The sequence below is a fragment of the Syzygium oleosum genome, unplaced genomic scaffold, assembly GCF_021117445.2.
Source record: "Syzygium oleosum isolate NSW1041296 unplaced genomic scaffold, Sole_v2.1 Sole_v2.27, whole genome shotgun sequence".
NCBI classification, from domain to species: domain Eukaryota; kingdom Viridiplantae; phylum Streptophyta; class Magnoliopsida; order Myrtales; family Myrtaceae; genus Syzygium; species Syzygium oleosum.
The window spans coordinates 3,944,279-3,972,067 of NW_026607511.1; the positions used below are offsets into that span (position 1 = coordinate 3,944,279).

Here is a 27,789-nt window from a genome sequence, read left to right on the forward strand (position 1 = left end):
AAAAATGAAGAGCTAAGCCTCCGAAATCAACCCGACGGGGAAGAAGACTATCCCAAAAGGAATCATAAAAAATTACTGTGTAGCCTTCTTCTTTGTGGGTCATTACAGGACCCACCTCTCTCTTGCCTCTCCCTTTCACCTTTCACCTAGCCCACCAAGCCTCTCCCTTTCACCTCTCATCTCTAGAAGACTATACCCAGAAAGAATGGTAAAAAAAAGATCTTCTCCCTTTCACTTTTCCTCCAACCCCAACCATCAACCCAGAAAAAATCGTAAGAAAAAAAAGACTCCTTTTAGTCAATTTTTTTTAGAATCAAACAAACCGCAGAAGATTGACCAAAAAAACACCCAAGAGAGAACGGGAAGATAACAGAGGAGGCAGTGACAAAAAAAAAACAAACCCAGAACATAGACCCAAAAATTGCTCCTTTTGTCCATGGCCGAGTCGCTTGCGGCCGGGTCACAAAGACAACAGAGGAGGTGGCAACTGGATGCAGCAGTGCTCGGCCTGGACCGCAACACTGGCGACTCCGCTGGTGGCGATGGCGAGGGGAACGGAGATCAGTGGTGGTTGGTGGGATCACATCAGCACCGCGTGTCTTAATAAAGCGATAAAGCATTTTTTGTTAGTCAAATTGATGGAGCTAGAGAGGAACTTAATCGTATCATTTTGATAAGTTTTAAGATTTGATTGCTATTTTAAAAAGTTTTAAACTTAATTAAACATTTACAACAAGTTATAGGATTTTTAATTCACTTATCTCTAAAATAATTAACAAAATTCCTAAATACAAAACAGTAGGCTGACGTGGGCCAAGGGTCCCCCAAAGGACAAAATAAAATTAAAAGGAGAATTAGAAGATGTTTGGTAACCGACTAAATAGTGTTTGATTCTATTTTTTTTGTTCCTAGGAACAAAAAAAGAACAGAAATCTGTTTGGTAAATTTTTTATTTCTGTGAACAAATTTGTTCCCAGGAATAGTTTTGAAAGAGAATCAAGAATAAAAAAAAGGTTGATTTTTGATTCTGAAAATAAAAAAAAATATAAATATAAATAATTTATTTTTCTTCTTCTCCTTCCTTGGCTTGTGGGTGGTCTCTGGCCATGGCTGAAGACCGGCCACAGGCCAGGGCCAGCAAAGGTGTCTCGGCCCTCACTGAATCCGGTGAGGGCAATCTTTGCCCATTTGGCCAGGGTGACCCTCGCCGGTCTCTTCTAGCCCTCACCAGCGAGGGCGAGAGTTGGACCCTCGTAGCCTGGGCTAGGGCAACCTTTGCCCATCTGGTGAGGGCGGCCTTCGCCTTGGCTGCAAGTGGCGACCCTCGCTGGCCTCTTCCATCCCTCGTCGGCTCAGGCTAGACCCTCGCGGCCTAGGCGAGGGTTGTCCTCGCCAAATCCGACGAGGGCGGCCCTTGCCAGCCTCTTCCAACCCTCATTACTCGCTACTTGGGTAAGAGCCGCCCTCACCGAATCTGGCGAGGGCGATCCTTGCCCAAGCCTCGAGGGCCACGATGCCCTTGTGGGCCTTAGCCTGTGGCCAGCCCTGGCATGTGGTCGATCGTCGTCCATGGATAGGAGAAGAAGAAAAAAAAAGGAAAAAAATATTTAAGAAATCAAAATATTACTAAAAATTTTGGGCAATTACCAAAAATTTTTGTTTTTTTTCTATTCCAAAAATAGAAATTTTGCATAGTTATCAAATGCTTTCAAATGCTCAGAAATTATTTCAGGCAAGAGAATAAAAAAAAATAATTTCTGAGGAGAAATTATTTTTGATAACGTTTACCAAACGTACCCTTACTGGCCAAGGCTCATCCTATGTGCGTCTCTCTCAAAGGACAAAGATTTTCAGATCATAGGAGATCACTAAAATTTATCAACATATTTAGCCAACAGAGTGGAAATTTGACAGAAGAGACAGTAATCAAAATTTTAAAACTCTTCAAACCCAAATCCGTCCGGTAACTCAGGTTATTCTTCCTCGAAAGAATAGCGTTATCATGGGGAGGAGATCTCCAAAAATATGAACCACCAGCATATTATGTTCTTAGATCACCTTTATTTTAAGAGTTTAATTTAATAAATTATAGGTCAACTGGAATTATTAATATGCCCAATCCCTCTTCAATTACCCTATATGGAATTTCCTCTATGATACACTCTCACTTGTACCTCCTAAATTGACGGGTTAATACAAAAAAAAATTCCAAAGTGGTACATGTATAACAAATTTACTCTAAACTAATTTTTTGACTACCAAAAACCCCAAACTATTACACATGTGACAAATTTATCCTCCGTTAGTTTTCATTAAATTTTATCATCAAATTGCTAAGTTGGATTATACATGGCAATTGACGGGAGTGCCAGTTTAGAGTTTTACCCCTCTTTTTGTCACTGATTTACCAGTTTATGATTTTTCGTGATATTAATCTAATTTAACAGATGGTAAATTTGTCACAGGTGTATAGTTTAGAGTTTTTAGTGGTCAAAAAATTAGTTTGGGATAAATTCGTCATGATATTTTACGGTAAAAAAATTAATTTTAGGTAAGTTTGTTACAAGTGTACGTACTAGTTTGGGATTTTTCATGGTATTAACCTTAAATTGACATATGTATCTATAGCATTCCCTGTTTTAAAAGGTAAACCACTATATTATTGATATGGAAGCACATATCAAATAGGAAAATGAGTAGAGAACGGTCCCGTTATTTCACAAAATGAACGGTCAATTGCTAGCCACCAGTTTTAAAGTTGGAACGTGGGATACCGGCTTGCCTCGTTTCATATTTTTTTGTCTCTGACTTGGTGGGATTTCCACAAGTTTAAAAAGGCACATAATGAGAATTTTTTTTTTCAGTTTTATTTAAAGAAACAAATGATAATATTTAGACAAGATGAGATCTGTTTTCCTATTTTATTTAAAGAAACAAATGATAATATTCAAACGATAAGTAACATATGAAGGATTCAATTATAACTTTTAAAATAGTGGATATTTACTCCAAACAAAGGTTGAAGAAGACTATGATGGGAGAGGGAGAGAAAAGGACTTTTCGGCTGCTTCATCATTATTCTGAGATTGATCTTGTAATGTTTCAAGTCCTTGCATATCTTCATCTATGAGACTCGAATACATAGGGTAATTTTTTCGTCTACTAATTTATTATTTATATTTTGATCTAGTCTTTAATTCACCTGTTTTTATATAAAATTGATATCAATAGTCTTGATTTTCGGTCATCAGAAAATCCCTCTAGAGCAATTTCATTTGATTGAAAAGGATGAGGAGCCATTCAATGCACAATGAATTTTGTTATTAGTTATAAAGTCAACATTTCAAGTGCTTTTCATTTTTGAATTTTAATAGATCTTTTCAATGACATTAATGATTTCCTTTTAGTTAGTTTAATATTTTTCTACTTGTAATTAGCTATATTTCGGCATTTTAATTTTTTTCTTTTTATATTCAAGAAATTTCGCTTACTGGAATTGGTGAGGGTTTCCCTTTTAGATGGGTACTTCTTGCGCCTTTTTTAATCCTCTAATCTTAAATTAAGCCAAGGAAAAAAAAAAGGTAACAATGGAAAGTAAAAAAAAGCTTAAACCGGACAAAGCAGTGTGCAAGTTTCCTCCATTAAATATTGTGGCTAGTATTGCACCATCAGAATTTTATTCTTACGGCACCGTTATGGTAGCCGGGTCCTATCAAATAACACAACAGGAACAAGCAGCCCAACGCCACCGTGTTGGTCCTACTTAAAACTAGAGGCACAAAAACTATAGACTTCACCACATGCCATCCGAAAACATACACATGTATTCATATCCATGGATGAGACTAGAGCTTGCTCTTCAACGTGAGCTCAGACTGAATCAACTTCGTGAAAACATCCATGGCATCACGAGGAAGGCCCAAAGACACAACCAAGTCGTCGCTCCCCCTGCTGTGGGAAGCCACCAAGATGAGATTGTTGGGGACCGTCGCTGGCGCCACCTGGTACGGCCTCCCGAAACCGAAATCCACGTTGTAGAAAGGGAGCCGACTCCACTTGCTGATGCAGCAAGTGTTGCCCCCGCAATCAACCAGGACCCTGTTCAGCTCGACGAGGTCGATGGCCGACCTTATGTAATTGTCGGTGACGGATTGGAGCGCCTCGTGCACTTTCCGGACAGCGAACGAGAAGGGCTTGTGGGTCAGTTCACCCGCGCTGCACTCGGCGCAGGACCAAGCAATGCCGTTCCCGAAGTAGCCACTCGGCAACGGGGGGTCAAACTTGAGCCGACCGTCGACTGCAGTGAGAAGCTTCGTTGTCTCGTGAGGGCCGATTTTGAGAGCTTTGGTTCGCGAAATCCACGCGAGCGCCGATATGACTTCGAAGGTCGTAGGGACTATGGAAGAGCCATTGTGGGCTGTGATTGTTGACACTTTCTTGAGTAGAATGAGAGTGTGTGGCTTGAAGCAGAATGATCTGTAAACAAGGGGCTTGGTTTGGGGGTTGACTATGCCTTCGGACCGCCGATCTCTCGGAGCATACTCGTGGTGGGGGAAATCAATGCGCGGAGGTCGCCTCGGGCACAATACCGATCGATCGAGAAAGGGAAGAACTGATGGTGGCTTGGCTCGAGCCAGGTCGGTCCAGCAAGCTACGAAGTCCGTGAGGGCTTTGCCGTCGACGAGGACGTGATTCATGACGATGCCGAGGACGATCCCTCCGCACTTGAATGTCGTCACCTGGTCATATGATAAACTGTTAGTAGATATCTCCTGACATTACTCTTTTCAGTGAAAAGAAAAGAAGATTACCTGCACCGTCAGCATAGGTACTTCCAATATGGTTGGAGCTCCTTCGCTGTGCTTCACGAGTTTTCGCAGCGTGGCGGGATCAATGGCGCTGACATCGCCCAGCACTCCGATGTCATCTTCTGACATCGCCTCGACGAACGGGACACCTTCTCTGGTGCATCTCACTGCCATCTTCCCGTCGCTCCCCACGACAAGTCTGCCCGCGAACGGATAGAACTCGACCAATGCCTCGGCCAGCGACGCTCTGATGGTCTCCATCGTGGCGAAACGCCTCCCCCTCCCTTCGCCTTTGAAGGCCAACACGACCTCAATCACGTAAGGGAAGGTCTGGTCGAGGTTCGAGAGAGCGTAGAGCCCGCTGAACGTTTCCCTCGCCGGAGAAACGTTAACCGCATTCGTGATCTTCATGTCGAGTTTTCGCGTAACTCCAATGTTTCTTGGCTTCTCATTTCCTGCTTCTTTGCACAAAATAATAGACGTTAAATTTGAATTATTTGGAGGCTTTGGTGACACAAGGGCAATGTACATGTAGTTTATCAAATCTATATTCTTCTTAGTTTGGACTAGAGGGAGATTTAGAGACAAGGCTCAAAATTGGAAATATGTGTTTATATTGGTTGAATGAAAAATTACATGGTTTTGTCAATTATGTATAAATATATATTAATTGTACTATAATATATACAAATTGAGTAGGATATACGAGTCGTGCATATCCGGTCATGTACAGATTCACAATGTACATACTACATACCGTCCTTTCTTTGATGCTCGAATGACTCCAATGTCCCTTTGAGAATTGCGGTAGCCATCTTGTGGATAACATTGATGAAACATTAAGTAAATCAATCGATTAATCAACGGAAAATATTTTCATTATCAATAAATAACAATTTATACCTAGACATTCATTTTGTTAAGCAATACAAGCAATCGTTTTTAGGGAAATATTTTCTAAATTGTTGAATTTTCACGAAATAAACGCATCCATAGGTTTGGCAATCAGGTCGCTGAACTCTGATTTTTGTTATCGATACTAAACTTTCATTTCTTCACAACTGATGGCACTTTGATTGGGACCTGACCGACTTTCTGATCACATCCGGCTCAACAGAGACGCAACCAATTTTCTCATTCTTATAAATATCACGCTAGAGGTAATATTTAAAATCATGTCAATATTCTGATAAAACAAAATCTCTAGTTAAAACTCTTTTACAAATATTTTCTCATTCACGTAAACTCGATTCTACTATTATAACCATGAGATTTTTCTCCGAACTACTCCTTTTTCATGGTAAAAGCTCTTAAATTAGAAAAATGAATGCATATTACATGTGCAAGAGAAAAAAAAAAGGCACGTACCTGAACAATTGCAGCAGTCGAAGCTTCGAATGTTTCGAGTTTCGGCAGTTGGAGCATCTCCGTATTTATATGTGTGAGGGTTGACGGGGTCTTCATCGCCAAACCCTAGGTCAAGCCAGCAATGTGGGTCCCATGTATTAATATATTTCAGTACAATAAGACCCCATCAACCCTTGCCGACGCTGGGAGAGCCGACACCCCTTGTACGTCGGACGGTGCTCGATTCCGGATTTGGTCGAGCATTCCCCGGATGCCGGGAGGTCATAGACCCAAAAAAGCAAAGGAGAAATTGGCTTTGAACACTCAATTCCATTTTTCATCCTCGTGGTTTTTATCAAATTGAAAATTCGCGAATAAAATTATAAATGAAATAGTTGCTAGTAGGGCTTTGCTAGCATAATATTTTGAGTTAGTACCATGAAAAACTTCAAACTGATACATTTGTGACAAATTTACCTCAAACTGGTATACATGTGACAAATTTACCCTCCGTTAGGTTCCGATAAATTTTACCGTTAAATTGATAAGTTGGATGATACGTAATAGTTGACGGTTGTACCAGTTTGGGATTTTACCACTCTGTTTGTCACAGGTTTACCAATTTATAATTTTTCGTGATATTAATCCAATTTTCGGAGGGTAAATTTGTCATAAGTATATCAGTTTGTGATTTTTTGTAGTCAAAAAATTAGTTTGTGGTAAATTTATCAAAAGTATACCGGTTTGGAATTTTTAGTGGTCAAAAAATTAGTTCGAGGTAAATCTGTCACAGGTGTACTAGTTTGGGTTTTTCGTGATATTTACCCTAACATTTTTTGGGTCAATAACAGCTTGTTATGAGCCACAAATTCTTGAAAGAGTAAACCCCACAATAATTTATAATTATTTATTATTTGGTTTTTTATGGTCTAGAACATACTATTATTCTCAAAGTAGATTAAACACTATGGTTAATACCATAAATAACCCCAAACTGATAGACTTATGACAAAATTACCTCAAGCTAATTTTTTGACAATAAAAAACTCTAAACTGGTACACCTGTAATAAATTTACCCAAACTAATTTTTTGATCACAAAAAACCATAAACTGATACATTTGTGACAAATTTACCCTCCGTTAGTTTCCGTTAAATTGAATTAATACCACAAAAAATTACAAACTGTTGCACATGTGACAAACGGAGGATAAAACTCCAAACTGATACATCCATCAACGGTCACGTGTCATCTAACTCAGTAATTTACTGGTAAAATTTAACGGAAACTAACGAAAGGTAAATTTGTCACAAGTATATTAGTTTGGGGTTTTTGGAGGTTAAAAAATTAGTTTTTGATGAATTTATCACACATGTACCAATTTAAGATTTTTTCGTGATATTAACCCTAAATACTATCACCCAATCATTTCTCTCGCTAATATTACTTGCGGGCACGACCTGGAACTTCTTTTTAATCCCTAATTGAATGTATAATATATAGTTCCCGCCTTGAACGGTACTAGTTTTTCTTTTCTTTTTTTAAAGTGCTCTATATTGCAAAAGCCAAAATAAAGGGAAAAGTACACAAAAAGCATTAATTAATTAATAATAGAAAGGGGAACGAAATTCTCTTGTTTAACCTCAAATCATGTGGCTGACACGCCTCGTAAAGAACTAGTGGTTTTCATTTGGTTCTGTTGAAGCCACGTTCGACGCACCATGCAATCCTCGTGCGTTAATATCACGAAATACACATGTCCAACGAAGGTTTTGTTGGCCCAATTTCCTTAAAAAGAATACCAATTTTAAAGCTGGTTAATATCACGAAAAATTCCAAATCATTACACCTGTGACAAATTTACCAAGAATTAATTTTTTTACCACAAAAAACCCCAAACGGGTATACATAGGGGTGTTAAGACCAAACACTATGCCCAAATTGAAACACGAACCGACCCGAACCGGCCCGAAATTTTAAGTTATTTTTGGTTCAGGTCTTATTATGTTCGGGTACACAGTAATAAAATGGGTATTGTGATATGTTTCGGTTCGATTCAGGTCATAACACGAATCGAACTGAAACACGTTACTTTATCAAAATTGACTTGAAATCCTAAGTATTAATTTGTGATACACACTCTCTCTCTCAAAACGATTCGTCTCCTTCCATATTTAGTATTTTTTTTTCTCGATGGGTCTTTATCGCCTGCCTTTGTCATGAAAAATTTATATTCACTGAATCTGGCAATGGATTTGGTACGTTTGGATTTCATTAGTTTCCTGAATCTAGCAAGTCTCCAACATGATCAATAGTTCCACAGCCAGATTACAAAGCGCGGTTTGAATTTTGACCCATTTGTCGAGAATGCTCTTGTGGAAACATATGCTAAATGTGGAACTTGCGAGATGCATCTTGTACTAATGTCTTGGTTCACTGAATGCAAATCAATCCTTGTCATTGAAGTTTCAAGATGCGTCCAAACATTGATAAGGAGACTTGAGTCACGAGAAATTGATGTGATTCTATGATTTCTAATGTTTTGTTTGAAACACAAAACATGACTTCAGGAAAATGTTGAAGTGACTTTTTTTTATCACTTTCTTAAGACATGTGGAGCCACTGTGGCATCCACCAAGCTCCATATCTGAAAAAAAAAAATTAGAAAAATGGATAAAAAATTTAGAAAAAGAAAAAGGATAAGAAAAGCCAACTTTTCACCTTCTTCATCGTCACCTGATTGAGATTATGTTTATTGTTCATCTTCTTCTTCTTCTTCTTCTTCTTCGTCAAGTTCGCGGCCATACCCTCTCAAGCTCCTTCGAGCTCTCGACCATGGCTGCTCAAGCTTTGTCAAGCTTGTGGCCATGGCCGCTCCAACTTTTTCTGTATTAAGAAAGAAATATAAAAAAAAAACCAGGTTAACATTTTGCATTAGTCAAATTGGACAGAGTTCATGAAGGAATTTGATTGCATCAATTTGACTAGTTTTACAAATTGCTTGTACTTTTAAAGTTTTATGATTCAATTATGTTTCCCCAATAAGTGTTAGTATTTCTAATGCAGATATCCCTTGAAGAAAAAGAATGGATCGGGCATAAAAGGCTCTGCTTTGAAAAAAGAATTAAGTATCAAGATCAAAAATTGCCCCTCACTTACATATTTTCATTATCAGTTTCACTGTCTTGGGAGACTTCTTTCTTGAGAATGTGTAAGAAGTATCACTCCATGTATGCAATATCATAGATCAATTTGGGTGTAATCAAGGAACCCAGTGCCCAGAACCAGAAAGATCAGCTTTTGTCATCTCACATTAGTGGACGGATTAGGAGACATTGAATCTGATTAACTACATTACAAAAGGAAGAGCTTCAAATGCTTGATGAAATCCCTGGGCTTCTCCAAGTTCACAGCATGCCCTGCATTCTTGATCACCACCAGTTCAGCACTGTCCCCAATGTGCCTGACCCAATGCGCGCATTAGCGTAGGAGACGAACGAAGTATCTTATGCATCGTCGATAGGAAGAAGGGAAGGAGATAGTTTTAGATAAACTGAAGCTTCACCTTTTTAATCTGTGACCCAGCTCCAGAGGGAATATACGATCTTGCTCTCCCCATACCAACAATGTGGGCTGCTCAAAATTTGGAAGCATGCATAGGAAAGCAATGTTTAGGAGTTTGATTCGCATAAATTCATGTGGAGAAGAAATAATGATTCTATAATCTTCGCGAAGCTATAAGGCGGAGTGGATTTTATCAATAGTCACATGAACGTCCGTCAAGCTTTCAAACATGTCACTTGACTCTCAATTTTTTCAATTGGGTTGTTCGATTTTGCTATTGCTTTCGGTCGGATCACTTACAGCGCCATACACGTCGAGAACATTTCCTTTATGATCACCAAAATGATCATGGCGACAACCCATCACAGTACGACAAAAGAATTAAAGTTACAACACTACAGCAGATAGATTGAGGATCGATGTATTTGACTCGAAAAGATTTCTTATATTTGTCACTTTTGGCGATGGTATGTGTGTCCTTGTATTCATCTTCCACAAAATACTTAACAAAATCCATATTCCAGACTCCAGAGCACATTATCATTTCCATGAATTGAATTGTGCTGTACTCAAGTAAAATTTGAAAGGATATGAACCTGTCTGATTTTGGGCAATTTGGACAGTTCTCGATCTTTGAGTATCTCTTGGATCAATTCCCCCTTCGCTTCAACATACTCTGAACACATGACCTATACAAATTTCAACTCTCTCAGCACATACAAGCCCTTGTTTATGCAAATCTACTCGAGACTTTTTAATCTATCCCTCGATTCACAACTAACAATTTATCAATCCCATCCAACAGATTGAATTTTCCATGGACAATGGACAGAATAAAATTCTCGAGATTAGTCGGGTCGAGTACATCGACCAAGATCGGAACCTTACCTTGATGAAATCACTCAGGAAAAAAGAGGGCACTCCTGTGGCAGGCCGGACAAAGGAGACTCGCATCAATTCCCTAAGCTTCTCGGGCGTCTGCGGCATCAAAACCTGCTTCGCCTCCTCCAAACTCTTGACTGGGAACAATCCCGCCTCCAGGTCCTTCACCTCCAAGCAAACCCCGGTGCAGCACAAGACCAACCGGTCCAATGCCTGCGGGTACTGCACGGCCAAGCTGTACGCCACGAACCCGCCGTAACTTATCCCAACCATGCTCATTCTCTTCACGCCCTGCAAATCCATCAACCTCATCAGGCATCGTGCCTGGAATGACTCGGTCCGGTCGGGGTGCGACGTGTAGGACCGGCCGAAGAAGATCAGGTCCGGGACATACACATTGAACCGCGCGGTGAAGTGGCGGAGGACCTCCGCATATTGCCACATCGCATTCGCGCCGAACCCATGGACTAAAACAAGGTTCGGCTTGGAAGGTTTGCGGATTTTGGGGACCCAGCAGTGCATGATCGTCCCGTCCCCGAGGCTGGTCGACATGGAGCGGAGGCCCGATTTCGTGAACCAGTAGCGGTAGAACCAATCTCTAGATGCGGTGAAGCTGAAGCATTTCGACATGTTTGGAAATTTCCTTGACATTGGACTGTCAATCCGAACAACAAAGTGTATTATTCGATGCCGGTTTCGCACTTCTAACTTCAATTCACAAGAAGTATAACGATTTCTTCATGGGTACAACGAGTTGATGTTTGAACAAGGTGGAAATTTGCTGGTATAAAAGTTGGAATTTGAATGATAAAGATCAGGACATAAGGCAGGAACTTGGTGTTTAGAAAATTCGTTCTGTGTTGGAGGCCCTAGGACCAAAAGAACAAACACAAATCTAGGATTTTACAGCACCAGAACTTCTCACGACCAGGAGTTAAATGTCCAAAATAGACTGGCCACAACTTATTTCCTAATTTCTAGAGCTGTCATTAATGTTTGACGATTTCTTACTTAATCCATTTTTGGCAATGACACTGGAATCTTGTCTTCCCACATGATTAAATGTTATCTGACCCGGTTCGATTTGATTTAAATGGATATGCACCCCAACATGAAGATCTCTCCAGCAAATCCTAGGATCTTTTGAACCAAGTAAAATTCTCCACGACTTGTGCAACAAAACCGTTTGTAATTTCAATTTCATGGGGTCTAAATTTTTTATTTAGTTGCCTTTTTAAACTCGATTGGTGATGTTAGATTAGGGCTTTCTAAACCTACAAAAACTCCAAATTATACTCACGTGACACATTTACCCTGAATTTTTTTTTTGTGACATCAAAAATCCTAAACTATGCCTAGTGTAACCCATTTACTCTAAACTTTTTATTATGACATAAAAAACTCTAAACTTATACCTATGTAACACATTTACCTCCCGTCAAGGTTCCGTTAAACAATTTTTCAGCCAAAACAATATCATTTTTATTTCACTTAAGCCACAAGAGAGACACGTCAACACTATTTGCTTTCAAGTATTTGTATAGATAGATTTTTAACGGTTCTCATTAATATAATTTTGAAGGAAGATAAATGTGTCACATAGGTATAAGTTTGAGATTTTTCTATCACAGAAAAAAATTCAAGGTAAATTTATCACAATTGGCATAGTTTAGAATTTTTGGTGACTTTTGCCCTAAAATATTTGACTATTTAGAGCTATGTTTGAAAATCACGCCAAAAGCAGAAAATCCACCATACTGAGAATAGCTGGGGTAAAAGCAGCTGAAGAAGCAACTTTTATGGTTGAAAATCAGAGTGCTGGATTGCTAGACACAAGCCACAAAGCCCAGACACAAAATGCCTTCCTTAAGTTTCATACTCAAAAGGATGAATCGATTGGAGATGATAAAACCAAGCATCAGGAAGAGTACCTGCAGGGCACTAATCATCACTTGCACATAGTTAAAAATCTCATACGCGTCGAACCGGTCACGACGAATCTCATAGACTTGTTCCATGGCAATAAAAAGAAATGTCCGGGTTTACAATCTATAAATCTCCGTACATGCAGAGTCTGCACTCTAGGTGGCTTACCCATGATAAGAAGTCCGAAACGGAGGTAAATTAGGAGAATCGACGTTTTGCGCAGCCAATTTTCCGGGGTATCGGTTGTTCTTTGCTGCGATGATTGCCATATAACAACACTCATTCTATAAATAAATAAATCCACTTATGTATTCGCACAGCTTCGGAAGGTATGAGCAAATTACAAGCACGAATTGCAAATGAACCTACATATTGGAAGGAACAAACCAACAGCAAGCCGCACACACAAGTGCAGTAACATTATGTATGACTTACAGAATGTTAAATTCGCAAGTTATCACCTAATCCGAAATCATTTTTTTCTCCAAACTTATGCTGGATTATGAACCGGTGGGCTCATGGCAACAACCGCACCAAGCGCCATTTTTTCCCCTATATCGATAATATACAAGCTTTTGGTGCTACGCCTTTAGACGAACAACGACGCAGGATATGTCGTCCTTACTATCTCTATTTACTGCTTCAGCCGCAAGGCTCTTGGCCGCCCTCAAAGGGTCCTTCATCCTCCGAGCAATGTCGACCGCCTCTTGATTAGACATGACCTGCATCAACACAGCCAATAGTAAACAACGAAAACCAAGATGAAAAGTACGGAAGATTTATTAAGAGCGAATGGAAAGGGCGTGGATATCACCTTCCATAGACCGTCACTCGCAAGGATGAGAAAATCAGTGTCTTGGTTGATGTCAGTGCTTTGTATATCGGGATCAGACCGCAAGTGCGATTTGAGGTTCTTGTCTCCAAAAGCACGAGACACTGCCAACTGGCCATTCACTCTTGCAACATCTCCTGATATATTGTAAGATAATTAAATTACTTATCTGTGCATCATTAAGGTCTAGCTTTCCATTCTCTTGACAGAAGATCCGGTACCAATGACAGGTTTCAGTTAGCATTGGTGATAGTTCTCCATAAAAACAGTGACTATTTCTGTACGTAATGTGGAACCTACTTGGCAGATTGACATATGGCTTCAACTATGAAAGCACGCTTTAGATTCTACATTCTGTCATGCAAAGGATGTACTACTTATGACATTATCAGTCCACTGATCTGATCATCATGCATCAGATTTGCTTCCCTCTGCACTCATCAAATTGATCTCCCCAAGTACAACCACATTCTTATCTCCAAATTAATAATCTGACTATTCTCTCCGTAGAAATTCTGATTTTTAACTAGGTGCACAATGAAGCAGCTACATTTTGAGGTTGCTGTCAATTTCCGTTAAACAGAATTGGCCTGTAAAATAGGCATGTTGGGAAGATGGCTACAGGGTTTAGCTAAACTTTGCTTTTATGAGAAATTCATGTACAAAACATACACGAAAAGTCATAAGAACAAGCCACGTCAGCTTATTGGTTTCTGGCATGCCAGTGGAAACCCTGAAGTAGTTCTCCAGCCAAATATTAAAGAAGCAGAAGCTGGTAGATCAAGCTCTCCCAAATCTAGAGTTGTAGAGAATGTAAGAATATATACTTTACCATGTGACTCTGAGATGATTGCACGCTCGTGCTCTCTATAAGTATATATACTAGTGGAAATTTTCTAATCTACGGTTCATTAAAAAAATATCAGTTGCATATTAAGAGATAAAAAGCTGAAAATACATTAGAGATAGGAGTATTAATTTTGAAGGCAGAGAAAAAAAGAGTTCAAGGAACAAGGAGGACACACTATGAGAAACTGGAGAATGTAAAATGCTAGGAGCATTTATTTCAAAGGTATGAGAATATAAGAATTTGACCAACAATCATGTTTCTTCTTCATGGAGTCACCAATCACATGTAGCATCTGACTTTTAATTCCCACCAAACCTAGCTTAAAAACAAAACCTTCACAAGAAAGAACTAACAGAGGATAACTAAAGAAAAGCCTTAGTTATTGGCATTAATTGGATTTTTGAACTATAAGAAAGATTTGGACATATGACATCTTTTACGTACCCACATCCCTCCTGGTCAGGACAATGGACAAGGATAACAGCTAACCATGCTGCCCACAAATTAGCTAGATGGGCAATGCCCATTGCTTTAAAAAACAAAGTAGGATATTGAGATTCTGACTGCTGGTTTAACTGATGTTGTTGAACCAATCTAATACTCTTACTCTTTGAAAAAGCAAAGGGACTATAAGAAAAATTTTGACTGCATGCTCCATACTACAGGATGTGCTTGGATGTAAACAAAGGCTCATAGCCGTCAATTTCTCAAAGCTCCTACGTAACTGTTATACAACAGGTTACTTGTTTTTAATACTTACATATTAACTATGCAAAAAATCTAATAGAAGATACAACCTATAAACATCGGCAACAGCTCGTTCCCTATTAGGTGGGCCATATGAATGGATCTCTCGCCATGTCAATGTGATCCTTAATAGTTCCATATCCTCCAAATTCAAGTTTTCGCTTATGTACCATATTCGCCTCGACCCATTTTGACATGAACAACATCAAGGAGATTTATTGAAAGAAAAATGGGCCAAAAAGAGCCCTCCCTTGTCATTTTCTGTTATTCATGTTATGAGGAGATTAGACAAAAAAAATTTGAAAAGGACTGCTCAGATCTTTAAACAACATATTTGATCGCGTATACCACATAACGCAGCAGCAGGAAAGACAGAACTATCTTCTAAATTGTCATAAACAAAGTTCGCTATGAAGACCTTTGAAACAGTAGTCCATGTTTGTGATTGATCATGTCAAGGGAACATACTACAGGTCTATTCTAAACTACCATAGTATCATCAGGAACATAAATGTAGAAATTTTCAAAACGCATAACTCCATCTTGCGCATATCAAATTACAAATAATGACACTTAAGTGACAGGAAAGAAACAGGAGGGCATTTCAAGGAGTTGAATCCTCTTGGCATTTTATACACCCTTCAGTTATGGTACAGTGGGAAGTTTAATTCCATACTTCCATTTTGTTGGAAATGTTAGAAACAATCTTTTGTGTCAAATCTTGAACGTGGGTAGCTCCCCTTCTACAGCAGCTTGTATAGGGGAAGTAGCCCTTAGTACCTTCTTAATGGAATTATGTTTATCATTTCAAAAACAAAAAGTGGAAACTGAAGGTCATGAAATACAAAAAACCGAGTAAAGGCTGTGCGCAGTAAGAGACAGAGTTCTGGGTGGTTAGATATGTGCACAATCAAACTTCTGGCGGGCTCCCCATTAAATCTCTTGTTTCTCTGTGCTCTATCCATTACTACATCTTTTTAACCATGCAGATACTGGAGATCTTTTTCTTGAAGTCTCTCTCTGTCTCCATTGGTGTCCCATGCCTTTTTCCTCATTTATCTCTACTATAATATCACACCTTCTTATTGAAAGGGATGCGCAAGAAACTGCTAGAGTTCCCAAGACAAACATCAATCAAAAGTGAAAAAATCAGAGTCCATAGAAGAGAATGGATTCAAATCCTGTTTAAGCATTTCAAGCTTCAAGCTGATAACCTTTTATGTATCAAAGCTCTTTCATGTGGTGAGAAAAGTTCAACATATCCCCATGGTCAAGGTACATCACTCAAAAAACAATGGGTGTTTAAGATGCAAGTCAGTACAAACAGTTACATTTGTTAGAGTCTCTTTCAAGAGATCTGTCATAAGCTTAGAGAACAAATTGACTCTAGATGGAGAACACGTTGATCTAATTCTAGAGTCAATTACAGCACAATGTATTTGGAAAGAGGTTTTGAGTTTGCAATTTTGAGATTGTATTAGCTTTGTGGAGCTAGTGCTGAAGTTAAAAATTAATCACGAGAAGGTACCAAAGGGGACCGAGCCAAACATATGTATCTCTTTCGTCATCAAACTTAGGGTGTGATCTACATTTTTGTGCTTTGATATCAATCAAAAGAGTGTCATTCTTTTCCTTTTTCTAAAAAAACCTTTGTTTACTCTAATGTTGCATTGCAATTCTTAGGATCAACATAACTTGCTACTGCTGGATCCATCTCAAGTCCGAAATCATGTTATATGCTTCATATTAAGTTCTCCATCAATCCCACCAACATAGGTGCAGCAAATGGGTTATCGCATAGTACATTAAGGAAATAAAGGGAAAGGTCAACTGCAGTGCAGGATCAGAATGCAGGAAAAAGAAAAAAACCAGCCAATATTGTCTACCACACGCAACCATTCTCAACGATAAGCAAGTCAGCTATTCAACTCACAGCAACTTTCAACAAAGTGTTATGAAGAACACCAATAATTATTTAAACAATTCCTGATCATTTCTGCCTCTAAAATGCCATGAAATATTAAGGAAGATGGATCAAGTGAGACAAGTACAAATTCCATTGCAGTTACGCATAGAGAGACACAAGCATAAGTTCATTTGGTCTAGGAAGCACGGACGCTCTCCAGGGGCCTCCGTGTCATGTCGGACACCAACACTCGTCCGTCACTCTTTTTTTATTATTTATTTATTTGTGGATTTAAATCAAATTAACTTGATTAAAATAATCACAAAAATGATAATTTATTATGTATATATAAAAATATACATTAAATATACAATGTGTCCCAACGTTTCGGATTTTTCTATTTTTTGAGAAATGACATGTCGGCGTGTCGTGTCGTGTCGTGTCGTGTCGCGTGTCAGTGCTACGTAGCATTTGGTAAATAGTGCAACCCAAGATAACAACAGCAGCCTTTTCCATATAACTAGGATAGAATATATGGATACTTTTGCGCTCTTAATCTCTATGCAGTGTCTAATCCTCCTTGACAGGATCTCACATGTATATATACACATTTATGTAAACATATATGCATACATACACATGTTGTCCTCACGTATATATGCATGTAAAAGAAAGAAAGTTAAAACTTGTAAAGTGCACTTAGAAGATATGCTGGTACAGTTACATCCTCCAGTCACTGTTTTACCATCATAGAGATTTTTTTTCCTCAAATATTTGCAATTTTCAGCAGCACTTTTTAACATTCGTATGCAATAACTATTAAATCAGACTAAGCTAAATAACATACTATAAAACATAGAAAGATGTTTCAATAAGCAAAATTAAGTGCTTTATAACACAAGATACACTTGTATCATGTGCTATAGCATGTGTTAGATAGCAAGAATTTAGAATAATCAATTCTGCACAGCCAAAACCAATACTAGTAGACTCCAGAGAATCTCCTCAGAACTGAAAATTCAGCCAAGCAGCACTCCGATCTAAGCACAATATTTGGATTTCATAGACACGGTAAGCATGTGAAAGCTTCCTTGCACAAAGCCCCTAGGACCATTCTCATTTAAGAAGTAAACTGGGGTTCACCAGGGTGACCAACTTTTACAGCTCTCATAAAGAATGATAGCTGTTTTCACTAAACCTCAAGTTCCAACCTCAAGCTAACAAAATGACCGAACATAACTTGAATTAAGTTATTGCCTGTAAGTTGGTCAATGACATCATAGGTGACCCCCACTCAACTCATGTACGTTCTATTCCATCCAGGAGGAGTTACGTAAATACTTGTGCACCACTCATCTCTGAAGTTCATTCTTTATCCCAGTAAGAGACGGCATTAAAAATCATAAAGCAAAAGGTATACTAGCATAAGCATTAGGCCAGACCTGGCATGTTCGAGACGAATCCACCTCTGTCCTCAATGCTGCCTCGCTCAGTGTTAGGCTCATGGTCTGTAGACATTTGTACTGCCTGCCCTTTCCTTGAAAGTACAGCTCGGGAATCTCCAACATTTGCAACCCATAACTTGCGCCCATTTACAAGGATTGCAGTGACTGCTGTGGACCCACCACGTCCTAGGTCAGGATTGTGTGACAAGATTGCTTGATCTGTTTTCTCATAGGCTCTAGCAATAGATCGGCTGGGATCCGTCCAAAAGTTTTGCTGGAATCATTAAATTGAAAGATCACATTCTAAGAACAAATCGTTCCAATAACTAAGGCAATACTAAGCTAAATGGATATTGCTGATAACCCTTTGCTTATAGGCTCTTCACCATATCAATATCAGCCTAGCCTCTTCAGGATATTCAAAATGTGAAAGGAGTGCAAAAGATGTTAGCAACAAGAATTTAAACCGGCGCTACTCATTGTTAAGACTGGGTAGAGTTTCCTGTACACCAATTGAGATGCAGAAATAAAACGTTATATGACTAGTACGTCTGTCAGGTTGTAGTACACGGACCAGGTGTAGCATTTGCCTACTCTTAGATTTATTGTAAGTATGATCCCTCCCCAGTACCATGTTGGACACTGCTGAATTGGTTGAAGAGAAGCATCCACGTGACACAGGTAACAAACAGCAGAAGAGGTTAACGACAAAGAAAAACTCAAGCAAAGAAAGGAAGGTAGCATGCCTCTGGAATCAAGGGTAATGGAGCCAAGCCAAGTCGACATAAGAACTCAAACTCAAGTTGACTCAAAAAGTCAAAAACTCAATACTTGACTCAAGCTCCATGGAGCTTCGTTTTCTCACTCATACTCAACCTGAAGAATATTTGAACTGGTGGCCAGACTCAACTCACCCCATGGCTACCGAAAAAAGAAGTTTATAATCAAAACTCTAGAGACATTAAGCTCAGACACGAGCTTTATTTATCTATTCATTTATTTTAACAACAAGGAAGCTCACCTTTAGGTACGTAAACCGCATTCCCACGCAATACCAAACTAAGTCCTTATTGCCTCATTCCTTTCTCTTCCACCTTTTTTTTTCGGTTGCTTCAATAGCAAGCTCAAAATGGACTTCTTTTCCCACAATAGAATGAAGTTACAGAATTGTAACATAACTATGGCTAATGAAAAATTGTGACCAAGCACTGCAGTCAATTGATTGTTTGATCCTTGACTAATTTAAAAAAAAATTAAAATTGTTGCAGGGCGTATTCTTTCTCTAAAATGAAGAACTACAACTTCAATCATCGTTTGGTTCTGTATAGACTAGCATCTGTGGATCATAAGAAAACTAATTAGATCTACTTGTTCCACTATCACCATGGCAATCAACATGTGAAATATCATATCATTATTATTGAGAGATACGATAAATATAGCAAGACTTCCACTGTAGCTAATATGGACTTGTCCAACAATCTATTGTGAGCCACTCAAAACACAATAATTTAGAGATGGCTCCATTAGTGGCCATATTGTAGGCATGACAAACTCAAGCTGATTGAAAATCCAGTATAAGATGATGATATCTCAGCTTCTGATGCTTCAAAAAAGGATGTACCCCCTATTAAGCTTGCAAGCCTCCCAAATCAAGTTATAACTAATTTGACACTTCAGCTACTTACAGTAAATAACAACCCGAGTGAACTAGACTGGCCAGCTAGCCAAGTTCAAGTACGTACACGAGAGGAGGACCTTAAAAAGGCAGAATACAAAAGAAGATGAAAATGGAGAGCAACGAGAAATCTAATTTCCAAAAGTCTACTGATGCATAAACGGCACCGCGGTCATAGGCACCTTCTGAGGGTTAACATTTGTTCAGATAATTAAGCTCTGAAAACAAAGGGGTATTATTTCCTTAACTTAGTGCTGTATCCCTAATTTTATTGCAGGGGGGGGTGCTTTTCTGAAATTCTTGAAAGGTCTCTCTAGAGAACCCCCATTCTTGAGCAGTGTAAGAAGCCGACAACAAAGTTACTAGTGCAAAACATTTCTAGTTAAGTAAACAACTGACCTCTGTCAGGATATTTTGGAAGAGATGCTTCTGTAGGTACGCAGGAACGCTATCTCCTAGATGCCCATCAAAGATGGCAAAAAGACCAAGTTCACGTCCGTGGCTCCGAACAATTTTCGCAACATGGTAATCTTCCATGGGATGATTTGCTTTCCCTTTTATTAAGCTAAATCCATATTTGAAGGGGCTCTGACGGCTCCTTCCCTTGCCTGAGTTACATGAGGAACGCCCTCCTACAAGCTGAAGAGCAGGCGGGAAAAAAAGAAAGAAGAAACTCGTCAATAATCGGCCATCTGGACAAAAATCAAGGCTCATGTAACTAAAATACCAAGATGGCATTTCCCCTCTTTCTCATCAGAAAAGGTACCAAAGATCACGCAGATCAAACCATTAGAAATCTCAACACGAGCGTCACAATCATCTAAACAAGAAGCCCCAAACGAAACGCACAAATTCTTCCCATGTCATCAATTAAAGTCGAGGTTGATCGCTGATCAGCAACAAGCATCTCTTTTCACTCACCTGAGAATATACAGACTTGAAGCAGCATAAATTGTCCATATAATTCAGCCTCCACCGCTCACTGGCGCCCCCTGTCACCTACCATCTACTTCTGCAACATACCAATCAACAAACACTCAAGAGTCAACAAAACGAAACCCATCTCGAGAAAAACTCCCAAATCCCCACCACAATCAAATACCGACCCAAGCAAATTCTGATCACCAACAAAACAAAATACCCACATGAACAAAGACCCTCCCCCCACAAAAACCCCATGAATCGAGCCCGCATAGATCGTCGCAAGATTTTACCTTTACCGGCTCCACCGAACCAAAACGAACGGGGAACGGAGAACTGCAAAGATGGGTGTCGAAGCACGAAGACTATCTCGCTGCCCCCACGCGACGAGAAGCGTACGAAGGAGGAAGAAACCGACGCTAAAGATGAAAAACCCGTCTCGATTCTGTAGTTGTATGGGCACAGAGAGAGAGAGAGAGAGAGAGAAAGAGAACCGGGTCGCACGGATTGACTTTATTTTTTTTTTGTTTGGCCGGGTGTTTTTCTCGTATTCTCTGTGCGTTTGGTTTGGTTTTCTTTTTATTACTGACACACACGCACGCACTGTGTCATCCGGGTCGATACATACATACATAGATGGTGCGGCTATTTTTCAAGGGCAAAAAAATACTACAAGTGCCATAAATTATGCACGGCACTCATTTTGGTGTCATGAATTTTTTTTTGAATCACTTTAGTGCTAAAATTTTTGAAAAACGATCACTTAAGTGCCAACTCCGATGCCGTACACAATTTTTCGCCGGAAATTCGACGTGGCGTTTTTTTTTATTAATTTCTGAAACCGACGTAACTCGCCGGAGATTGACACTTAAGTGATCGTTTTTCAAAAAATTTAGCACTTAAATGATCGTTTTTCAAAAATTTCAGCGCTGAAGTGATCCAAAAAAAACTTTTGGCATTTAAGTGATCATTTTTTCTCCGATTTGGTACTTAACTGAGCCAGCGAAAAATTTTGGCACTAAAGTGAGCATCGTACATAATTTATAACATTTATAGTGTCTTTTTGCCGTTTTTCAAGAAGTGCCCACAAGCTCTCCCATCTGCACCATTTACTGCTGGTTTTTTTACCTCCTCTCTCTCTCTCTCTCAGTCTCAGTTTCTGCCTCGGGGCAGTTGGTATTTAATGGTCCTCTCCCTCTCTCTCTCTCTCTCTCTCTCTCTCTCTCTCTCTATCAGTTCCAAGTCAACTGGTCTTTCTCCTCGGCTCTCTCTCTCTCTCTTTTCCTCTTTTTGACACGGGTTGACCCAACGGCAAGCTCGCTTTTTACTGTTCCTTCCCGTTCTCGCAATCCGGGGGGCACTTCTGTCAGCTGGCAGTCTCTGTCGCGACGCGAGATTGTGTGACTCGGATTCGACGCGATGTTCGGGCTTTTGCGTTGATCGTGTTTACCGCCTAAAGTTGCCAATGTTTTCTTCGTGGGACGGCAGGTAAAAAAATGATCCAGTCCTGATTGAACTGGGGACGGAAGCAGGCACCGTTTCATTCAGCTCTCCGACTCGTCCTAATCCTAAGGTTGCGTTTGATCGATCGGATTGGTGGTGGTCCAGGATAAAATAGGGTCGGATATAGACCGGATATAGCCCGGATAAAAAAATCCGAGGAGGGGTGGGATAGACCTGGATAGAATTTCTAATGCCTATTTTTCCAGAAACCCTACACTCCACTCTCCGTCATCTTCATCCCCACACCTTGTGCGCTTTCAACAAAAAAATTTCTCGGCTTTTTTTTGCTTCACCGACTCCTCCGGACCCGTGAATAGCAAAAAAAAAAAATTATCCTATCCGACTTTAAATCTGTAGTCCACCAAACAGTGAATAGGATATGAAGAAATCCCAGGATTTCTTATCATATCCTATCCAATCCTATTCTGTTTAGAAATCTGGACAACCAAACGTAAATGGGTAAATGTTGCCGGGTTGGCTTGGGATCGCGTTTTACAAAAATTCTATGGGGTTCGAGATGGATTTTGAATTATATGACGAGTACCTCTAAACTGGAATCTTGCTACATAAGGTATAAAGCCATCATATTTTTTTTTTCGAAAGAAAGAGTAATGACATTTCAACTACATAATTTTTTCCTCGGTGTTCGGTCCAATAGTTAAATCATTGGTCAATTAAGTACCTAAATTTTTAGAATCTGATTTAATGTGGTCGTTCCGTTAAATGAAATGTCACGTTATGAGTTTTTTTTTTTATGCTTGCCCCTTCGCTCAGTGTCGATTATTCATTGTTACTCTATCTATATACTTACCCTTTGTTGTTCTGCGAAATCTATTATCAAAAATAATTTTATTCATTTGTTGACTTTGGGTTGCTTAGGAAAACGGGTCAATAGAAAATCTTTCATTGACATCAGAAACTTATACTTAAATCCAAGAAAACGATTTCTTCTTTTAAAAATAGAAATTTAATTTTTTCAAACTATCATTGGACCCCAACGCTCGGGCTCGAGTCCTGCAAGGCCGACTTAGAGACCAAAAGGCCTTTAGTTAATGCAAATATTTCAATCAGGTCCCTCAATTTTTCTATGCAATTAGATCTCTGAATTATGTCATTCCGTTCAAAGAAATCGAAATATCAAGATAATATTTTTTTTTCTAGAAAACTGTCACTAGTGGAGAGATAATTGCCAACATGGAAAAGTTTAGTGGGACCAAGTAATGGATGTTACTATCTTAATATGGGGGGAATGCGTAGGAGTGATGGATACATAAAAGTGAGAAGAGGGGAGGTAAAAGTAGGGGTAAGCAAGATAGACCACCCAAATTGGGACCGGATCGGATCGACCGGTTTGGTCCGATTCTCGGAAATATCGATAAGGTTTCCGGTTCCTAAAAGTGAAACTGGTTTTCGGGCGGACCGGTTCTCGGTTCTAGGGTGGGAATCGGACCGGACCGATAAATATATATTTTTCTAATTTTTTCATATATATTTATTTACTTTTTAAAATTTTAAAAAAAATAGAAAGTCTAATCTAATTTCCCCAATTTCCTCTTGCCTTTACCAATAAGTGATTGGTCCAATTGGAACAGGACCGATGGTCCGGTCCGGTCCACGATTCCAAGACTAGCCAGTCCGGTCCCTGGTTCTAGAAACTGGGAACCGATCTTCTCAATCCGATTCCCGGTTCTTGGGTTGGACCGAACCGGATCGGATCGGGAACCGCTCCCTCCTAGGTAAAAGTGATGTTAGTGGTCATTGTAGCTCATGAGGAGCAAAAGCAAAGACAAAAGACAAAGGCAATTTCTGTTGCGCAATCAACGAATATGCTACCTAGGAAGCCGTCAAACAATTCACACGTATGTTTCCATGTGAATTTGCGTGTCTTCACTCTCTCCACGCCACGTACTCCTTCCATTTCCCCTTTGCCATCTCATTCCGTCAAGCCATGCATGAATCTATCCCCTCTCTCTCTCTCTCTGTGCAACAGAAAGAACATTCTCTTCCTCGGCTTCCTTGCAGGTCTCGTCTACGTTTCCTTTCGCATCTTCAGGTGGGGATTGACTGATGTTGATGGGTGGTGGGTCCATGTTGAGGAGAAAGGCCCTGGATATGGAATGGGCCAAGAGTTATTACGATGGTGGTGTTCATGCATCGGATTGGTGGGACGAGATCGACGAGTCTGAGCAATGGCAGAAGGGGATTTATTATTCCTTGTGTGGATCCTACGCATTGATTTCGTTCATTGCCTTGGTATGTCAATAACTGCTGCCCACCCTTTTCTTCAGATTCATTACAAAATCTGGGCGGTTTGGTTTCTCTTCGAATCGTTTGAGTCTTTGTTTTGTGGGTGTGCGTGTGTTTTTGTCTTCTTTCTTTTGCACTGTCATGTCGTCTGCAGGTGAGTTTGATCCTGAAGAAGATATAATGAGAAAACACCTGAAGATCTTGCTGTCGTAATTTAGCATATTGCAGAGTTTCTTCTTTTCTTGAGCGGAGGTTGTCTTGTTAATGTCATGGCCATACGCAGAATGCGGGCTTCTTTGCATGGACGATGTTATTCATTTTCTTAAATCGTGAACAAGCTGAAATCCTCGGATGTCTTTTAACTGTTGTATAGGTGCAACTGTTCCGCATTCAATTCAGAGTGCCCGAATTCGGTTGGACAACGCAAAAGATTTTTCATCTGATGAATTTCGTTGTGAATGGCCGTAAGAATCGCCGGAATCTTACGTTTTCTTCTTGAGGCGAACCAGATTAGATCTCTATAGTAATTCTTGATTCTGCATTTTGTCAGTGAGGGCTTTCATGTTCGGTATCTACAAGAGCGTGTTTCTTCTCAGGCCCAAGGTACGTCTTATACTTCGCCGACATTTATCGGTCTCTTGATTAGGAGTAATATACAAAACTGTTGAAAACTATGGTACCTGATTCTTGTAATTCTAACATTTGTTTCCCAACAGGCACTTGAAATAATGCTTCTCGATCTTCCCGGACTATTATTTTTCTCGACGTACACATTACTAGTCTTGTTCTGGGCTGAGATATATCAGCAGGTACTTTTTTGTATACTATTGCTGTCTTTTAAGATGTGAACCATCACATGTAGAAAGTTAGCTAGGTTGACGGTTTTTGAAAGCTTGTTAATCGAACAGGCACGAAGTCTTCCTATCGATAAGCTTAGGCCGACGTACTATGCAATTAACGGACTTATATACTTCACACAGGTAAGGTACTTCATTCTCATTTCCATTTACTTTCGAAAGAAACCAAATTAACCGGATTCGACTCGTGCATCTGACTTAATGTCAGTTAAATTCGCAATTGTGGCAATAGGTGTGCATCTGGATCTGCTTAAAATTAAGCCCGAGTCACACAGCGATCATGGTTTCAAGACTCTTTTTGTCAGGTCGGTGTTGTTTAGGCAAATTGTGAGACGACGCAAGCCTCTCTTTCATTGTTATTGCCTTGTTCTTTCTTCTGCTTCCTTTTACTGGTATTTGAACTAATGGTTCGTAAATAGGTTCGGGTTATGAAACTTACGCGGCGTTTCCTTTTACTGGTATCTTCCTTGTTTTGCGATTGACGCCGCATAGTTGTTTAATGTTGGCAGCTGTTTCGTTTTGTGCTGCACTTGGGTTTCTGATATACGGAGGCAGGTAATCTTGGAAATGATCTCAAGCCGACAGTTGCTTTCTGTGTCTGGCGACGTAAGTTACTGTTATTTTGCGCAGGTTGTTCGTCATGTTGAGCCGCTTTCCTATTGAATCAAGAGGCCGACAGAAGAAGCTATACGAGGTGCGTATTAGATGTGATCATCGAGTTCGATCTTGTAAGTTTAACGGATACGCAAGAACTTGCTGCTATAGAAAAGGGTACAAGCGAAGATATTAATCTCCCTTCCAGAGCAATCGTCTGCTTCTTTAATTGCGGTATTACGTCACGACTAACTAGCTTCTGTTTCTAAGACCTCGCTGCTACGCATCCCTCCAAAGAATGGTTAACTTGCTTAAGCATGCCGGCTTCATGAATTTGATTAATGTGCAAAAGAACATCTATTTAGCATGAGCCGATTTAAATGGCCGAACTCATTTTTCGGACACCTTCAATGGATCGTAGTAGTACCGTGATGTCGCAGTATTAGATCGGACTTTACCATGATACCATTAGAATTCATCTGATAGCAGGCTTTACCCTTTGAATGCTTGAGCAGTCGGAATTCATATAAGAACAGTAATTTACTTTACGACTATGTCAATTCGGTCGCGCATCCTAACGAATCATATCGCAGGTCGGCTTCGTCACGGCAACTTGCTGCGTCTGCTTCTTGATAAGATGTCTTGTGGTGAGTTACCATGGTTCAAGCTCCAACCTTCACTAGTAAAAGCCAGAATTCCAAGTTCCTAACGGATGTTTCCGCGGTCCATCTTCCAGGTCTCTATTTCGGCTTTCGACGACAATGCGGACGTCGACGTCTTGGATCATCCGATTCTGAATCTAATCTATTACACGGTAACTTCATTATTAGCGTATTGTATATCTATGAGCGATGTTGACGACGTGCGAACGTGTGGCTCTGATCGTGCACCCGGCGGCGAGAAACTTGACGCGTTCGCCGTAATTGCGTTTTCGGTGCAGTTGGTGGAGATCGTGCCCTCGGCCTTGGTTCTCTACGTCCTGCGGAAACTGCCCCCGAGGCGCGTATCCGATCGATATAATCCGATCAGATGAGAGGCTCCAGTGGCTGGTCACCTGCTGTGTAATTGTTCCATTTCATTCATTTTTCTAAAGATGAGATGATCATGTTCATTGAGTTGGACAAATTTCCTGGAAGCGCATGCTCAATCTCTCTTGAATTACCGTTTGGTATTCATTCATTAAACTGCATGAGCATCTGTAGTTAATCAACTTTGCTAAAGATGAAGCCGTGAGTACCTTGCTTACGTTATTTTACATAAGAAAAAGAAAGATTAAATAAATCCCAGCCGGCCCAATAGCCCCAAAGAATAATTAAAAAAAACATTCTATCACTGTCGAGTGATATGATGAAAGTTCAAAGAAGCAGACATGAATTGATTAAATAATTGACAAATGAATTATTATTTTTAATTTTTTTTGGTGATAAATTAGCCATCGTTGGACTGATGATTTGGACATAGAATGATAAGAGGAGTTAATACTGTTTCGTTGTGTAGTTGTAAGGATCAAAAGTTGCAATGGTTCTGAGATGCTCGATGTTGTTCCGGACCAAAAGCTATGATTCCATGAGCTTCTAATTTTCTGTGTTTGTTGATAAAATTAGGGTAAATGATGCAAATGGTCCCTAAACTTTGGTCCGGTGTGCAATGCGGTCTCCAAACTTTAAATTTATTCAATGGGA

General features: G+C 39.7%; 4 protein-coding genes across 7 annotated transcripts; 1 reads left to right on the forward strand and 3 right to left on the reverse strand.

The window, feature by feature from the left end:
• Nucleotides 1-3,632: 3,632 nt before the first annotated feature.
• LOC115661504 (omega-hydroxypalmitate O-feruloyl transferase-like) lies at nt 3,633-6,206 on the reverse strand. 3 transcript variants are annotated; one of them, XM_056303531.1, is made up of 4 exons: nt 6,177-6,206; nt 5,566-5,623; nt 4,812-5,263; nt 3,633-4,739 (listed from the first exon to the last, which is right to left on the reverse strand). In XM_056303531.1, the coding sequence occupies exons 2-4, from the start codon at nt 5,621-5,623 to the stop codon at nt 3,846-3,848; spliced, it is 1,404 nt and encodes a 467-aa protein (XP_056159506.1). In that variant the 5' UTR covers nt 6,177-6,206; the 3' UTR covers nt 3,633-3,845. The 3 variants fall into 3 exon arrangements, with proteins under 3 accessions (XP_056159506.1, XP_056159505.1, XP_056159504.1); XM_056303530.1 differs by having other exon boundaries at nt 4,812-5,266; XM_056303529.1 differs by having other exon boundaries at nt 4,812-5,269.
• Nucleotides 6,207-9,414: 3,208 nt separating this feature from the next.
• On the reverse strand, nt 9,415-11,455 carry LOC115691460 (uncharacterized). 2 transcript variants are annotated; one of them, XM_030618084.2, is made up of 4 exons: nt 10,608-11,455; nt 10,316-10,408; nt 9,721-9,788; nt 9,415-9,618 (listed from the first exon to the last, which is right to left on the reverse strand). In XM_030618084.2, the coding sequence occupies exons 1-4, from the start codon at nt 11,250-11,252 to the stop codon at nt 9,510-9,512; spliced, it is 915 nt and encodes a 304-aa protein (XP_030473944.2). In that variant the 5' UTR covers nt 11,253-11,455; the 3' UTR covers nt 9,415-9,509. The 2 variants fall into 2 exon arrangements, with proteins under 2 accessions (XP_030473944.2, XP_056159461.1); XM_056303486.1 differs by lacking the exon at nt 10,316-10,408.
• Nucleotides 11,456-12,789: 1,334 nt separating this feature from the next.
• Nucleotides 12,790-21,419, reverse strand: LOC115691461 (probable protein phosphatase 2C 10). Its single transcript, XM_030618085.2, has 6 exons — nt 21,200-21,419; nt 20,907-20,997; nt 20,385-20,624; nt 18,305-18,581; nt 13,342-13,496; nt 12,790-13,249 (listed from the first exon to the last, which is right to left on the reverse strand). The coding sequence occupies exons 2-6, from the start codon at nt 20,943-20,945 to the stop codon at nt 13,109-13,111; spliced, it is 852 nt and encodes a 283-aa protein (XP_030473945.1). The 5' UTR covers nt 20,946-20,997; nt 21,200-21,419; the 3' UTR covers nt 12,790-13,108.
• Nucleotides 21,420-24,365: 2,946 nt separating this feature from the next.
• On the forward strand, nt 24,366-27,255 carry LOC115691462 (tobamovirus multiplication protein 1-like). Its single transcript, XM_030618088.2, has 11 exons — nt 24,366-24,662; nt 25,030-25,120; nt 25,207-25,259; nt 25,373-25,465; nt 25,565-25,636; nt 25,746-25,818; nt 26,023-26,068; nt 26,144-26,207; nt 26,701-26,754; nt 26,844-26,921; nt 27,048-27,255. Exons 1-11 carry the CDS (start codon nt 24,477-24,479, stop codon nt 27,138-27,140), a joined length of 903 nt encoding a protein of 300 aa, XP_030473948.2. The 5' UTR covers nt 24,366-24,476; the 3' UTR covers nt 27,141-27,255.
• Nucleotides 27,256-27,789: the final 534 nt, after the last annotated feature.

Coding starts and splice junctions, on each gene's coding strand:
- LOC115691461 (XM_030618085.2), bottom strand. CDS start 20,945: ATGGACAATTTATGCTGCTTCAAGTCTGTATATTCTCAG. Junction 18,582..20,384: donor TCCAAAATATCCTGACAGAG/GTCAGTTGTTTA, acceptor TAATGATTCCAG/CAAAACTTTTGGACGGATCC. Junction 13,250..13,341: donor CGAGTGACGGTCTATGGAAG/GTGATATCCACG, acceptor GTGTTGATGCAG/GTCATGTCTAATCAAGAGGC.
- LOC115691462 (XM_030618088.2), top strand. CDS start 24,477: ATGTTGATGGGTGGTGGGTCCATGTTGAGGAGAAAGGCCCTGGATATG. Junction 24,663..25,029: donor TGATTTCGTTCATTGCCTTG/GTATGTCAATAA, acceptor ACTGTTGTATAG/GTGCAACTGTTCCGCATTCA. Junction 25,637..25,745: donor GACTTATATACTTCACACAG/GTAAGGTACTTC, acceptor TTGTGGCAATAG/GTGTGCATCTGGATCTGCTT.
- LOC115691460 (XM_030618084.2), bottom strand. CDS start 11,252: ATGTCAAGGAAATTTCCAAACATGTCGAAATGCTTCAGCTTCACCGCA. Junction 9,789..10,315: donor AATTGCCCAAAATCAGACAG/GTTCATATCCTT, acceptor AATTTTGAGCAG/CCCACATTGTTGGTATGGGG. Junction 9,619..9,720: donor CTGGGTCACAGATTAAAAAG/GTGAAGCTTCAG, acceptor GCATTGGGTCAG/GCACATTGGGGACAGTGCTG.
- LOC115661504 (XM_056303529.1), bottom strand. CDS start 5,623: ATGGCTACCGCAATTCTCAAAGGGACATTGGAGTCATTCGAGCATCAA. Junction 5,270..5,565: donor CGAGCATCAAAGAAAGGACG/GTATGTAGTATG, acceptor TTTTGTGCAAAG/AAGCAGGAAATGAGAAGCCA. Junction 4,740..4,811: donor TACCTATGCTGACGGTGCAG/GTAATCTTCTTT, acceptor TCATATGACCAG/GTGACGACATTCAAGTGCGG.